Source organism: Pongo pygmaeus, chromosome 6 (genome assembly GCF_028885625.2).
Source record: "Pongo pygmaeus isolate AG05252 chromosome 6, NHGRI_mPonPyg2-v2.0_pri, whole genome shotgun sequence".
NCBI lineage: Eukaryota > Metazoa > Chordata > Mammalia > Primates > Hominidae > Pongo > Pongo pygmaeus.
In genome coordinates, this window is record NC_072379.2 from 149198416 (window position 1) to 149214211 (window position 15796).

Sequence of the window (15796 nt, forward strand, 5' to 3'; positions counted from 1 at the left end):
GCCGCTAGCGCCTTTCTGGCTGCGCCGCCTCCGACCCCAAGCCCCGGTCCGCGCCCGCCGCTCGGCTCGTCCTGGGAGTGAGAAGAACGCGTGCTGAGCACCCGGCCAGAGGGACGGCGGGGACCGGCCTCTCACTGCGTCTCTGAAAGCGAGGCCGTTCCTCCCGCGTCTGACCCCCGCGGGGCCGTCAGGTTCTGGGCGGCCCAGGCTGCGGGTCCGCAGGGCGCTTCGGGCCGAGCCGGCGCGGCGCGTGACGGGCACAGGACGCCCCGAAAGATCGCTGGGGTGGGACCCCAAGCTCCAGAGGTCTTTGGAAATAAGAATGCGGCGTGACGTTGGCTGTACGGACGCGGGGCGGACGCGGACCCTATAACCCATCGCCGAACCCGGGCAGCCGCGCCCCTCAACCTCGGCATTTCTCTCTGTTCGCGGCCCGCTCAGCCAATCAGCGAGTGGGCTCCTAGGCAGGACCTGAGTGACAGCGCGGCGGGCTGGGTCAGGAGGTGCGCGTGCGCGGCCCGGCCCCGCTGATCGCTTCGGGCGCTCGACTCCTGTTGCGCATGCTCAGCGCGCTGCCCGGCCGGGGACCCGCGCATCTGCAGCGCCCGCTGCTCGGCCCTGCATCCCGCCTGGGCATCCTGCACCCGGCCATGACGGCGCACTCATTCGCCCTCCCGGTCATCATCTTCACCACGTTCTGGGGCCTCATCGGCATCGCCGGGCCCTGGTTCGTGCCGAAGGGACCCAACCGCGGGTAAGGAAGGCGCGCAGGCCCAGCAGACCTCTCCACCCCGGCCCCCTGGCCCGGCTCGCCCCTCCGCCCCGGGGCGGCGGCTTCCTGCTCTGCAGCGAGCGTCCGCAGGAGGGACGCCAGGACCCCGGACGCCACCTCTGAGGTCTCTCTGCCCTGGGTCTCTGACAGCCGGGAACAGGCAGGAGGCGGGGCGAGAGGGCATATCCAGAAGGTTAAGAGGAGAGTGACATTGGAGATGTCTGTCACCCCTCCTGCAGCCAGTAAAGGGCACAGGTGGGCACTGACGCAGTTTCTCCACTCCTTGCTAGCTGCGTGACCTAGAGCCAATATCAAGTCTCAGTTTCTTCGTGGGTAAAATGGAGATAATGTCGACTCCTGCCTTAAAAGGCTGCTGTGAGGATGACCTGCGATAAAGCATTTAAAATACCTACCAGTGCGTGGCACTTTGTAGGTATGGGATAAGTTTAGCTGGCGTTATTTTTCGAAGGTCCTCTAGCAGATTGCTGCGCCATTCATCAGTTTCTGCTTCATATTATCTTCAGTTACAAAGCACCCTTCCCTTGACTGCATGTTCCCAGAGGCTGGAGTTTGTCCAGTTCACCGTTGTCTACTCAGTGCCCAGCCAGGACTGGCACAACCTGCTTAGCAATGTTGAAAAAGGGATCGAGTGCTCCTGTCTCCAGCACCAGCTTGCACTGCTTTAGATCAAAGATCAAGGGCCTCGTTTGGATTAGAGTTAGCTTTGCCCAAAGGCCTTTTGGACATGTGAGTGCTGCCTTTGTTCTTAAAGACAGGCAGGGTTTAGGATCCCACAGCTTCACTTCGTAAACCATTTTCGTGTCTTGCGTCTCCTGCTAATCTTGGTGACTTCTTGCTTCAGTTTGACTGAAATTTCTCTTGCTGCACTTGAAGCTTCTGTCTCTGGTCTTCTTTGAGTACACACACAGAGTCCCTGTTCTCTTTGTAACAACTCACTGGGCCTCAGAACTGGCTCACAGTCTGCCTGCTTCTTGCCCTGTCTTCTAGCCTATTGTTTTCCTTCCCCTTGCTCCATGAATTTTGAATTCCACAGACCACTGCCTGGTGGGTTGCCACAAACGCAGCTCTGTGCAGTGTCTTTCCGCAACATCTCTGCATTAAGATGGAGAAATATTGGGTGGTAGAGAAGGGAGATGAAGGGAAGGATTCTTAAGGCAACTTGGATGTGGTCAAGGTTGGCCTCTCTGTGAGGTGACACTTTCAGTTTTTATTTTCTGCCTTGCTATTCTTACCCTGAGTAGAACTCAGCCTCCTGTGTCCAGGAGGCATCAGGAAGGCCAATGGAAAAGAGCTTACACCAGGAGCTCTTCTTGCTCTGGTCCTGGCCAGGCTTTGTGAGGTGCTGGCTGCATTTGTCCTGACTCGTGTCCTCTTCTGCTGCAGAGTGATCATCACCATGCTGGTCGCCACTGCCGTCTGCTGTTACCTCTTGTAAGTACTACTCTCCCCAGCTCAAAATCAGCCAGTTCCTTTGTCCTCCCTCCTTTCCTCGTCATCCTAGTCTGCTCTTCCTTCTGTCCTGGTAGTAAATGCCTCTTGAAAGGCTGAACCTATAAAACAACAGGAGTGGAGGTGGTGTGGAATGGGAAAGAGAGCAGTGGGCCAGAAGTCATGAACCCTGGGCTCTGGATCTGGCTCTGCCCCCAGTGTTCTGGCCCACATGGGCTGTAGTTTTCTGACCTGGGCAAGGAAGGAGGCAGGCCACCTCAGTGCTGTCTGTGCCTGACTGGGTCACCTGGAGTGATTGTTCAAACACAGTTTTCAGGCTGCACCCTACACCCATGAAATTACAACTCTTGAGATCTGCACTTGGGAATTCCTGTTGTTCATGAATGCCCCCAGGTGACTGGAATGCAGCCATCTTAGAACCACTAGGTGAGAGGCCAGACGTGGCGGCTCACGCCTGTAATCCCAGCACTTTGGGAGGCTGAGGCGGGCGGATCACGAGGTCAGGAGTTCGAGACCAGCCTGGCCAACATAGTGAAACTCCGTCTCTACTAAAAATACAAAAATTAGCCAGGCCTAGTGGCACGTGCCTGTAGTCCCAGCTACTCAGGAGGCTGAGGCAGGAGAATCGCTTGAACCCGGAAGACGGAGGTTGCAGTGAGCCAAGATCACACCACTGCACTCCAGCCTGGGCGACAGAGTGAGACTCCAACTCTAAAAAAACAACCACTAGGTGAGAGTACGTCATCAAACTTGGGATAGGTACCCTGGGGACATAGAAGAACATTCCAAGGGACTCGAGTACCTGGACAGTGTGAGGAAATCAGTTTCCAGATCCTCAGTGTCTATTGTTTAGTCTCTTGCTAAAACTGTCATTCACAATAGCCAATCCCTCTTTATTAAAAAATTTTTTTAAAAGGAAAAAGAAAAAGACCCTGCCCCCACATCCATCCCAATCCTGCTGTTACATTGCTCCATGTTTAGATGATCCTGGCTGCCAACGAAGAGATTAAGTTCAAGTTCTAGTTTGCGGGGAGGCCTGTCTCATGGTTAATCAAGCTGCATTAAGGCTGTTGGGTTTCCCATCTTCCTATGTCTTGTACATTATTTTTATGGGTTAAGCTTGGCATCATTGGGTGTTCTTAATTCAGAATAATCAAAACAGGACAGGTAAAGTGATGAGATGCTCATTCTTTAAGAGGTAACAGATTCTTTTGAAAGCAACTGGAATATTTTCCAGGGTTGCCAAATTTTTCAAAATACATAGGACAAAACCCACTTTCAAAAAATTTACTTCATTGATTTCAGATTTGATGTTATCATAGTTAAAATTGTTTTATCTGATTAGGTCATGGATTCTTTATTCCTATTAACCAATTCTCTTAATTCACCTTATGTTTTATTGATTGATTGATTGATTGAAATGGGGTCTTGAGACCAGGCCAGTATGGTCTCAAACTCCTAGGCTCAAATGATCCTTCTGCCTCAGCCTCCCCAAGGAGCTGACATGACAGGTGCACACCACTGCACCCGGCTGTTAACTAATTAGTTAATTGACAGGGTCTTACTCTGTTGCCCAGGCTAGAGTGCAGTGGTGGGATCATAGCTCACTGCAGCCTCAACCTTCTGGGCTCAAGCCATCCTCCCACCTCAGCCTAGCTTTGACCACAGGCGTGTGCCACCACGCCTGGCTGATTTTTAAATTTTCTGTAGGGACAGGGTCTTGCCATGTTGCTAAGGCTGTGCTTGAACTCCTTGGCTTAAGTGATCCTTCCACCTCAGCCTCCTGAGTAGCTAGGATTACAGGTACACACCACTGCACCCAGAAATGTATAAGCCCTCCTACTGTCAAAAACTAAACTTGTTAGAAATAATGATGACTATTAACACATGGTTTAACTTAAACCCACTTTTTTTTTTCCAAAATTCTTCCTGGACAGAGCATCTCTGAGGCCCTTTCTCTAATGCTATTTCTAGGTCCTTCAGGGCTTGACAAAAGATCCTCATCTGCCCATGGCAGGGCCTCAGAGGGGCTTGGGTTTGGTGGCTGGGAGGGTGGGGGAGACGGGGTCTACACAAGATGTGGGGTAATCCCAAATACCAACCGAATCAACATACGGGAAACAGAAAACACACTGCAAATTGGATGCATACAGGTAGAAAGGTGGGGCCATTCTAAGAAAATGTTATGCCTAGAAATTATATTTACAAAACATAAACTCAGAGAGAACGCTGATGTAAAGGAGGTAACAATTTCTGATGGCTTCCTGGGCATTAGGTCCTCCTACCTACTATGAGGGATTCAAAGAGGGAAAATACTGATCCTTCCTGCAGAAACAGACAAAGCAGTGTGGATGTGGTCGTGGGGGGCCCTTCCAGGTCAGGCACTGGCAGAGCGTGGGGACCTACTAACTACTGTGGCAAATGAAGTTGGGAGCTTTGTCATGAATGATGGGGCCAGACAGCCACCCAGACGCCCAGCAGTGATAACAGGTGGGGCCAGGTCCCTGAGGGTTTTCTGCCTGAAGAACAGAGGTGGCCTGGCAGCAGCCTGAGCAGGAGGCCCCTGACCCGTCAGCTCCTCACGTCTTGGGGTAGTTCCTTCTCTCTCCTAAGAGGAGGTGATTCTGACGTGCTGCCCGCCAGGCCCGCCCTGTTCGCTCCCTGGTGCATGGAGCCTGGGGGAGCCTGGACAGAGGTGTCTGAGGGCACAGCTGGGAATCACTCCCAAAGCACCCCTGAGGCTGCCTCCCCTCTTCCCTAACCCCAGGGTCAGCCCCAACTCGGGGATCCTACAGATCTACCGAACATCAAATGAAACCAAAACCAAACCCAGAAGTGCCATACCAACCCCATGCACCTGCCGAAGTGTGGATGGCTCCCTGGGCCCTTCTTCACCCTGGGAACACAGGCCCTGCCATCTGCTGGGTTGGCCGCATCCAAAATAATTGACTGAGGCCTCCCCTGGGTGTGGGAGGACCCTTCTGTGCCAGGCTCACCATGCTTTGCTGTCCCTGGCAGCTGGCTCATCGCCATCCTGGCGCAGCTGAACCCCCTCTTCGGGCCCCAGCTGAAGAATGAGACCATCTGGTACGTGCGCTTCCTGTGGGAGTGACCCGCCGCCCCCGACCCAGGTACTGTGTGGACGAGGGGTGGGGCAGGTACCTTGTGGGCGAGGGGTATGGGTGGGGAAGAGGGGAAAGACAAGGCTGTGGTTAGAGTTCTTGTTGGGATTCAGGAATCTATTTACTTCATGGAAAAAAAGGTGGGGAGGGGACTGAACATCGACTCCCTTCTTGCCTGGCCTGTGTTGGCCGCCAGGGATGAAATGGGAACCACGCTCCCAGCACCCCCCTCCCCCATCCTCACAGCGCTTCACCCCAAGGCAAGACCCTAACCTGGGCCCTAACCTGGACGGAGGGAGGGAGAAGGTAAGCTGAGGACCATCTGGGCAGGGCTGAGGGGGATTTCCAAGGAGAGTTGGGGGCAGCGGAGTCTCCACTGCAAGGCCGGGACCCTTCCACGTGATGTGCTTTTCAGGTGCCCAGCTCTCGGAATGACGTGGCTCCACTGTCCCTGACAACCCCTTTGTCCGGACCCTCCCCCACACAACTGTGTCTGGTCACCAGCTCCCTCCTGCTGATACCCAGAGACCCGGACCCGCAGGACCTGCCTGGTTCCTGGAAGTCTTCCCAGTCTTCTTAGCCAGCCCGGGCCCTGGGGAGCCCTGGGCACAGCAGGGCCGAGGGGATGTCCTGCTGCAATACCCGCACTACTCTGGAGTTTGTCCTCTTTCCCAAGGAGATGCTGCTGGGGAGCTGGTATGGGTGGGGTCTTTCCCTTTACAGACGAGGCAGATGCCAGGACTCAGCCCATCCTGAGGAGGACACGTGTCCTCATGGAGAGGGTACTCCGGCCCAGGCTGGAGAGTCGGTGCCCAGTCAGCAGCTCTGCCACCACCCTGCTGGGAACTGGGGGGCCTCTATTGGGTTGTAGGCAAGGCCTTTTCTCTGGCATGGAATTGTTAATTTTCTGATACATCTAGATGTGAAATTTCTGAAAATGTTGAAGTAGAGAAACATTCACACACAAAAAGCAACATAGTCATGTGGGTCCAGATGGCCTCAGTCCTAGATGTTGGCGCCCTTTGCTGTGTCTCCTCCGAATATCCTATTCCACCTCCTCCCACTTGGACCTCCCTCAGTAGATGTCTTCCCTGCCCCGACCGCAGCCTGTCGGTCTGAGCACAGTGCAGGTTTGGCTCTGACTTGGGGCTTGGGCTGCAGTGGGGGTGGATTTCACAGCCTCTCATGGCAGCATCTAAGTGACCAGAGTTAGGATGAGAGAGGGGAAGGGGCAGTGTGAGTGGCGCTATGGGACGGGCCAGCCCTGCTTCTGAGCCAGCCCTGCCCTCTGCCCCCGGCCCTGGGCCCTGTGCTAGGGATGGTGAAGAATGGGGGCGTGCCAGCCTGGCAGGAGTGGGAAGCAACACGCAGGGGTCCCGGGCCTCTCCAGCCTTGCCCTCACGCTTACCCTAACTCCCGGTGTGGTTAGCACAGAGCTCACCAACCTTGCCTGGCTCCCAACTGGGGCCTGTCCTCACTGGTGCTCCAGGGGAAGAAACGCCAGCCTCACTTCTGTATGGACTGCTGATGTGGCCTGCCGTCCTGTTCAGCGGGCATTGTCTTTGGAGCAGCAGGAGAATAGGATGCCTCTCACTCACATGCCAGTTCCTGGCTAGCCAGCTGCTCAGGGCTCAGGCTGGGGCCTCCCTTTGACATCCTCCTCCTACACTCCCTCTCTGAGCCTCCGTCGCCCCTCCTGTTGGGCAAGGGTGTTGAGTGTGACTTGTGCTGAAAACCCGGTTCATGTATAATAAATAATGGTGATGAAAAGATTACTGTTTGGTGACAAAGCCCTGGCCTCTGCCTGTGTGCAGGTCCCCTGCCCCGCCCATCTGATTCTTGTTTCTCCAGTGGGTGGGTCTGGGGAGGGGAGCAGGGAAGGACTCTGGGAGCTGCAGTTATGAACACAGACATCCAGGACTACTCTCCTGAGATCTGGAGGAAAATCCGGCCCCCTGCTGACTGCCCGGATTCGGCGGAGAACCAGGCCTGGCAGGAAGACTGAGGACTTGTTCAAGTGCAGCGTTGAGCACCACTCGTCTGGGCCCCAGAGGACAGAGTGCAGGACTCCTGGGGCTGTGCAGTGAAGCAGGTCGCCAGCGGCTCCAAGGCCTGCCTCATGAAACAGCCTAGGGCTGGGATCTGCGTCTCCCTGCAGGGCCAGTGGGGAAGTGGGCAGAGGGAGCCCAGCCCTCCAGCCCAGCCTGTAGTTCAGGGCAGAGCTGAAAGAACTTCCCTGGAGGGTCGGGAGGGTGGGGCGGGACTGGAAGACGCACAGTGGAGGCACCAGAGCACTGAGGGTGGAAAGCCAGCTGAGAAGCTTGGATGGATCCCAAGGGCCATGGGAACCGTGAAAGGGATTTAAAGCAGGGCCATGACGTGGCCAAGTGGATTTCTAGCATTATCTCTACAAGCTGCACAGTGGATGGCAGGCTGGTTCGACATCTTTATTAGGGCCCCTGGTGGAAGTGGTGAGGACAGAGAAGTGAGGGGGGAGCTGCATGGCTGTGACCCATAGAGACTGAGGCTGCCTGTGGTGGGGAGTGCAGTAGGGGCAGGTCTGAGAGTGGCTGTGGGAGCTGAGGTGTTCCTTTGCTTCCTGCTGAGTCGTGCGTGTCCAGGGCACCCCGTGGAAGTGCTGGTAGTGGCTGGATGGGTGGGGTGGATGGTCAGGAGGAAGATGAGGCTGCAGGATGCAGAGTTGGAGCCATCAGCATCAATAACCGGTGATCCCTGAGGGGTGCAGGTTGCTCAGGGGGTTCAGAGTGAGAAAAACCCAGAAGAGAACCCCAAGGAGTGTGAGGTCATGGGGTGGGTGGGGGAACGTGGCCTGTGGAGAATGCCGGGAGGTTGCAGGCAGCCGGAAGACAACCAGATGAGTGTCACTCAGGAGGCTGTGAGGCTCAACAGGAGAGAGTGGTTGAGGTAACACAGACCCCCATTGTCCTCTATCCCCAAGAAGTCAAGGTCAGCTGGCATCTTTGGTGGTGGGCAGTAAAGTCAGACTGCAGTGGCCTGGGAGTGAGTGAGCAGGTGGGGGGTGAGAAACACAGTGACCTCAGGACGGGGACCCCGTGGACCCAGTGAAGCTGGACCTGGAAAGACGAAAGGAGCTAAACAAGGAGGGACCTACTGGGCCCATTTTCCCATGTTGCTGTGGGTCAGCCCTGGGCCTGGGGGAACCACTCCGCCAGTTCCTGCTGCTACATCTCTGAAGCCACACCCAGCCCGCCACAGGCCCACCATGGGGGCTTCAGGTTCAGGATGCTGAAGATCTGCTTTGGCCCAGGATTGGGATGGGGGACATGTATCCGAAATGGCTGCTTCCCCGTCTCGGCTTCTGCTCTTTGGGTTCTTGCCTTCCGTGATGTTGGATTGGTGGCATCTTTAGACACTCTCCCGGGATGTGTGTGGCTGTGGCTGAATTCTCACTGAGCCCCCTGGGTGGCATCCTCTGGGCCTGGGAGGTGGAGTCCTGGAGAGCTGCTCCCTGCTCTCTGGGCAGCCTCTGGACTGCTGAGGGCTGGCAGCTCCTTCCCAGGCAGGGTGGCCTTTCTCACGTCTTCCATTCTTCCTTCCTGTGCAGCCATTCCGGGAGAGAGGAGAGGGGCCCAGAGCTCATGTCCACTCCACTCCCTGGCACAATCTGGTCTCCCACCCTTTGGTGAGGACCGTGTTCCTCCCAGAGGCTTTCCCTCCAGGCCCGAGGCGGGAACCTGCAGGGTAAGTGGGTCTGTCAAAGATGAACTAAGCTGGACCTTAGTTAAAGCTATGAAAACAGATCTTATTCATTAACCACTGACAGGGGAGAAGCTGAGCTCCATTCAGATCTGTGCAGGGGGACTGGACGGTTTAATGGGAGAATGTAGGAGTCAAGAAAGGGCATTCTGGGGCTCAGGAATCATGGGAGTGAAAAATTACAAAGGGCTGTCTGTGTTATTGTGGCCGGGCCAGCTGTGTGTGCCAGCTGGCAGTGATGGAAGTTAGGTTCTGTCCTCCCCCAGAGCCTGGGAGACAGGCCCCATCCTTCCTGATGATGCTATTTCAAAGGACTGGCTCTCAGCCTCTTGAGAAAGACACTTCTGGACAGACATGCATGTACATCTCAAAGGGACAAGGGAAGGAGGTACGACTCTAAGTGTTTTTAACGTAAATGCTCTAAGAAAGTGAAGGGGTGGTCAGAGGCCTGTTGTCAGGTGTTGGTAGGAACAAACACTAAATGATTTTGACAGCATTGAGCTTTTTCAGACAGGAACTCAAAGGGTGGCCAGGTGGTCCCAGGGATGCCGCTTTGGGCTGCCAGAAGCCATGCTAGGGTTGGTCCAGTCTCTTGGTGCAGGGGTTTGGACGCAGTCACTGCGTACCCAACTTCTGTTAGAGTTCTCAGTTTCAAACCCCACCCACGCCCCCAACACCATCTCCAATGTGGGAGGCACATCAGTAAATATCAGCCTCTGACACAGATGCTCACGAACCTACACGATGCAAAAGAGCTCTAAAAATGGGCTGTGACTGAGAGCAGGGCAGCCCTGAACCATACCAAATGGAAGAGCGGGAAGTGGCCTTGGAGGCCAGGCTGAGACGGAGGACAAAGCCACTGAGAAAAAAAAAGCAAAAGTAACCAAGAAAAGTTAAGCTGCACACAAAGAGTATGGCCAACAGAGGGCAGCACCTGCGTGCAGGATGAAGTCTCCAGCGAGACCTTGTCCAGTCTGCGCATCGATGGGGGTGGATGGTGCTGAGGTCAGAGATGGTGGCCCTAGAGTCATAGGCTTGAGCAGGGAGTCACGACAATTCTCCAGACAATACCACAGCCTGGAGGAAACGCCCTTCAGGAATATTTCATAGTGGCAATGAATGACGAGCATTGAGCCATTATGAGGTGCCAGGCACTGCTTGGGAAACCAAAGGACCATGCTGAAGAGCTCTGTCGTTCTCCACTCTGATCCCAGGCTTCCCGAACCATCTTCTGGTTCCATCTTCCCGAGCTGTTTCGTACCTCAACATCCCTGAGAGATCTAGCACATTCCATTCTGTAACACGGATGCCACAGATTCTTAGTGGAGGGAGGGAGGTGCTGCTCCTGCTGGCCATAGGGTCCACGTTCCCTGCCGAAGCCGTCAAAGAGCAGCCCTCAGTTAATTCTGGCAGCTTTGAACAGAAATAGGATAGTTGATAATTCTGGAAAAGTGAGGAGCTGGAGGTGAAGTGAGAGGCGTGGCTAATCTCCTTATCTGTGTGCTGGAAGTGACCTGCTGATAAAGCTTTGGGCTTCCGGGAATGAAATCAGCCGGCAGGCACCACAGTTTTGCTTGACTTGTAGCACTGGAAGATGAGCGCAGATGACCAGAGTCCTGTGTGGAATTAGGCCACATACTGGGTTAGCAAATCTAAATACGACTCTCTCATTGGGGAAATATTGGTCAAAAGATAGAGAATTTCAGTTAGACTAGAGGAATAAGTCCAAGAGACCTAGTGTGCAGCCCATGGTGACAAAGTGCTCAACAGTGTGGTGTATGCTGGAAATTGATGAGAGTAGATTTCACAAAATGAAAAGTGAGGTAATGCATTTGTTATTAGCTCAATTTAGCCATTTCACAATGTATACACATTTCCAAATATGGTATATACCTACATGTATGCAATTTTTGTCAACTTAAAAAAAAAAAAATCACTCAAGCCAAACAAAACAACCCGTGGAATTCTGGGATGGAAGCCATGTCTATTACAAGAGAACCTCCAGGGATGAAGGAGGCTGGGGCTTTAGCCAGCTCTCCAGCTGCCTCTGCCACAGGCAGACCCACACAGGGCCAGAGTTCGGGAATCATGCGCCGGGTGCAGCCTGCAGTGCTACTTGTCAATGTGGAGTATGGTCTACCTGTAATAGAATAATCTGGAATGCTTGAACGTACAGGTTCCTGGGTCCCACACTGCACCCTATGGGTTTAGAGGATTCTAGACTTCACATTTTAAACCAGCTCCCAAGGGTTTCGATGCTAACTGAAGCCCTTGATGACAGGATGTCCAAGGCCTGACACTGTTGACAATTTGGGCTAGATAATTCTTTGGGTTTTTTTGTGGGGAAGGGGGAGCAAGGGAGGGCACTGTTCTTTGCATCCCATGATGCTTAGCAGCACCCCCTCTCTTTACCCACCAGATGCTAGCAGAACCCCTCTCCCTGCTCCTGGCCATGACAACTAGAAGTGTCTCCAGCCATTTTGAAATGTTCCCTAGGGAAGCACCCCTACCATTGAAACCACTTCTCTAGAACCTCAACCCCTCAAGGGATTTCCAAACTTAGGAAATCCTTGGGAAAGGAGCCTGGGAGGCCCTGAGGGGAGCCGAGTGCCTTCAGCTGGCTTCCCCAGCAGGACTGGACCTTCTGACCAGGAGACCACACCCCAGCAAGAAGGAAGCCCCCAAGCTGCCAGGGACTACCAGGTATCAGAGCAGGCACTGATCCCAGCATGAGCTGGTCCCTCTGCGAGCTGGTGCTTCCCAGGAGGCCGGGGGCAGGGAGCTCCGGCACTGCCCCGAGCCCAGTGGAACTTTGTGTTCTCCCTGCAGGCGGTTCCCTGCGCAGGGTGGGCGGACATGGTAGGGATGGATATTCTCAGACCCCTACAGGACCCGCACCTTGGCTCCCTAACCTTAGGATTAAGGGCCATGATAGCAGCAAGGGTCTTCCTCCCTCCTGAAATGTCAGCATTTCGTCCTCTGACAAAGACCCTGGGAAACACTGGGGTGGTGACTTCATCTTCCCATTCTGTGTCCCACGCAGCAGGAGCCCCAGGCTCTGAATTCCTGCAGATTCTGCAGCTTCAGTCAGCTGTGATGCCAGGTGCAAAGGCCTGGCCCTTGGCCGGCAGCAATTGATTCAGCAAACATATTTCTCTTTTTTCTCTCTACCCAGACTCCCAGAAGCAGTTTAACTTCACTGAGCAGCTCAGCTCAGCTTGGAGGTTGAGAGTGCAGAGCCTACACAACTGGATCAAATTCCAGCTCTACTGATGATTAGTTGAGTGAAAGTGACTTAATCTTTCTGAGCTTTGTTTTTATTGATGAATCAGGATAATATTAGTAGCACCTGCCTCATAGAAGTTGTGAATATGAACTGAGATAATGGACTAAAGTGCTTATCTGGTCGATAAATGCTATTAATTTCATTATATTTACATATTACTATTTAATTCCATGCCATATTTTATTCTGCCAGGATCTCAGCTTCCTTCCCCTTTTCTTTTCCTGTCATGGTCACCACACTGGTACACTTTGTGGAAGAGAAGGTGGCAAGTGCCCTGCGTGCTTTTATATGTGAGACAGGACCTGACGAATAAGTACTATGAAAAATACCTGGGGCCTGCTTATGTATCTGTATTTTTGTGTTTCCTGTCAAATGTCTTTAATGTATAAATGTACATCTTCTCAGTAAAAACACAAATGCTTTTGGAGGATGGGGGGAGGAAGCAGATACTAGAATTGGCATGCTGTTTCTAAAGCCCTCTGGGAAAAACAAACACGTAAGAAATAACCAAGATATTCCTGGAAAAGCAGAGCATTGAGAGGGACACTGGCACTCCAGATACTAAAAAGTCTAAGATAAAGATACCATTTGCAAGGCTACAGAAATGCAAACAGTGGGGCTGGCACATGAACATACAGACCACTCAAGGGGAGAAAATAACAGTCCAGAAATAAATTTACAATCAGGAATTAAGAATATGATAAACAGCAGACACAGTGTCTCACACCTGTAATCCCAGCACTTTGGGAGGCCAAGGCGGGTGGATCCCTCGAGTCCAGGAGTTCGAGACCAGGCTGGGCGTCATAGTGAAACCCTGTCTCCACTAAAAATACAAAAATTAGCCGGGTGTGTGTAGAGGTGTGAGCCCATAGTCCCAGCTACTCAGGAAGGCGAGGTAAGGGAAATACTTGAGCCCAGGAGGTTGAGGCTACAGTGAGTAGAGATTGTGCTCCTGCATTCTGGCCTGGGCGACAGAGTGAGACTGACTCAAAAAAAAAAAAAAAAAAAAAAAGACTATGATAAACATAGCAAACCAAATACATAAGGAAGAGATGAGTAGGGCAATGAACAGTGTCCAGAGTCCCAGCAGCAAAACAAATACAAAATGGAAAGAAACTATAAATGTACTAGAAAAAAAACTGGAGAATTTTTAAAATTATCATGTAATAGGGAAGGTCTATCTCAGGGGAAGAAAGAAAGAAATCCAGAGGCTATGAAGATAAAACTTCATACATTTAACTAAGTTAAAATTTACATTTTCTTCAAGGCAAAAACCATACAAGTAGATAAATGAGCAAATGACACAAAAGAATTCACAGAAGAAGACATATAAAAGACTTTTGAGCATGAAGAGATGTTAAACATAATTTAGTCAAGGAAAGCAAATTAAAACAGCAATGTAACCGCCTTATTACCTTATTAACCTCCTTATTACAGAGAGCGAGACTGTGATAACAGACTGTAGGTCTGTGCTGGCTGCTGCAGTGCATCTCCCCATGCTCTTGGTGCTCCCATACACGCCAGGCGCCTTCCAGGTGCCAGCACTGGCTTCTTTCCTTGGCAGCAGGCTGGACGTACCATCAGGAGTTGGTATATAAACTGGCTCCCAGAGCTGCCTGTAGTGTCGCTGACTTGCACATGTCCTGGATGGCCTACTGGGCCCAGAAAAGGTGAAATGTGAGGAGCACACTAATCACAAAATGACCTGAGCCAAGTCGAGCCAATCCTGGGCTAGATTGGCCAAACCCCATGATATGGTTTGGCTGTGCCCCCACCCAAATCTCAACTTGAATTGTATCTCCCAGAATTCCCCTGTGTTGTGGGAGGGACCGGGGGAGGTAATTGAATCATGGGGGCCAGTCTTTCTCATGCTATTCTCATGATAGTGAATACGTCTCAAGAGATCTGATGGATTTATCAGGGGTTTCTGCTTTTGCTTCTTCATTTTTATCTTGCCGCTGCCATGTAAGAAGTGCCTTTTGCCTCCTGCCATGATTCTGAGGCCTCCTTAACCTTGTGGAACTGTAAGACCAATTAAATCTCTTTTTTCCCCAGTTTCAGGTGTGTCTTTATCACCAGTGTGAAAACAGACTAATACAGCCCAGCTGATGCAGACACTAACCAAAATTAAATGCCTGTTGTTATAAGTCAGTTTTAGGGTGTTTTGTCATGCAGCATTATTGCAGCACACCTGACTGATACAATACTGTTACATATAGATCTAGTTCATTAGTGATATACACTTTCTTTTTCCACCCGCCTATTGATGACCCCTGTGTTACTTCCAGATTAACAAATAGTAAGCATCTTTTATATGTCTTTGTGCACATTTGCTGTAACTTCTCTAGGATATATATCTAGGAGTCAAAGAGCTTTTAATATTACAAGAGATTGCCAAATTTCTCTCCAAAATGATTGTTTCAATTTACACTCAACCAACCTTGTGTGAGTTTCTGGACTTCATTTGCTATTCATCTTCTTAAATGTTTTCAGTCAGAAGTGTGTGAAATGATAGTTTATTTATTTTGAGCCAGAGTCTTGCTCTGTCACCAGGCTGGAGTGCAGTGGCACAATCTCAGCTCACTGCAACCTCTGCCTCCTGGGTTCAAGCGATTCTCCTGCCTCAGCCTCCCGAGTAGCTGGGACTACAGGTGCCCGCCACCACGCCCAGCTAATGTTTTTGTATTTTTAGTAGAGATGGGGTTTCACCGTGTTAGCCAGGATGGTCTTGATCTCCTGACCTCTTGATCCACCCGCCTCGGCCTCCCAAAGTGATGGGATTCCAGGCGTGAGCCACCACGCCTGGCTGGTAGTTTGTTTTAACTTGCATTTCCGTAATAGCCGCTAAGCTTCACTCTTCACCTGTTTATTGGACATTTCGGTTTCCATTTCTCTAACTTGCCTACTCAAATCATTGGCTTGCTTTTCTATTACTTTTTTTGGTCTTTTCCCTATTGATTTATAGAAGTTCTTTATATATTTTTGGCCACAAGTTCCCCTAATCCTAGTGAATCTAGTACCAGGAAAAGGGAAGGAAGAAGGAAGTGGGGAGAGAGGGCAAGATCAGACAGCCTCATTTCTCCTTCTGCTCTTCAAAACCATTGTTGCTGAGCGTGGTGGCTCACGCCTGTAATCCCAGCACTTTGGGAGGCCAAGGTGGGTGGATCACCTGAGGTCAGGAGTTCGAGACCAGCCTGGCCAACGTGGTGAAACCCCGTCTCTAATACAAAAAGTAGCCGGGCGTGGTGGCGGGCGCCTGTAATCCCAGCTACTCGGGAGGCTGAGACAAGATAATTGCTTGAACCTGGAAGGCGGAGGTTGCAGTGAGCTGAGATCACGCCACTGCACTCCAGCCTGGGCGACAAGAGCGAAACTCCATCTAAAAATAAAAATAAAAATAAATAAAAA

The 15796-nt window shown here is 52.0% G+C and overlaps 2 protein-coding genes across 5 annotated transcripts in view; one reads left to right on the forward strand and one right to left on the reverse strand.

Moving 5' to 3' along the window:
• Positions 1-476: 476 nt before the first annotated feature.
• Positions 477-14442, forward strand: LOC129040110 (V-type proton ATPase subunit e 2). 4 transcript variants are annotated; one of them, XR_010127016.1, is made up of 5 exons: positions 477-754; positions 2177-2224; positions 5261-5373; positions 5561-5670; positions 5780-7134. XR_010127016.1 is itself a non-coding variant. In XM_063667974.1 (4 exons), exons 1-3 carry the CDS (start codon positions 561-563, stop codon positions 5352-5354), a joined length of 336 nt encoding a protein of 111 aa, XP_063524044.1. In that variant the 5' UTR covers positions 477-560; the 3' UTR covers positions 5355-5373; positions 12278-14442. The 4 variants fall into 4 exon arrangements, 2 of the variants coding, with proteins under 2 accessions (XP_063524044.1, XP_054350006.1); XR_010127015.1 differs by having other exon boundaries at positions 5611-5670; XM_063667974.1 differs by lacking the exons at positions 5561-5670; positions 5780-7134 and adding an exon at positions 12278-14442.
• The window catches only part of LOC129040111 (SCO-spondin-like), a 49215-nt gene continuing 42910 nt past the window's right edge, over positions 9492-15796 (reverse strand). The window contains 2 exon segments of the mRNA XM_063667975.1: positions 9492-10718; positions 13804-14043. Coding sequence (XP_063524045.1) covers positions 10595-10718; positions 13804-14043 — 364 coding nt within the window. The 3' untranslated portion in view covers positions 9492-10594.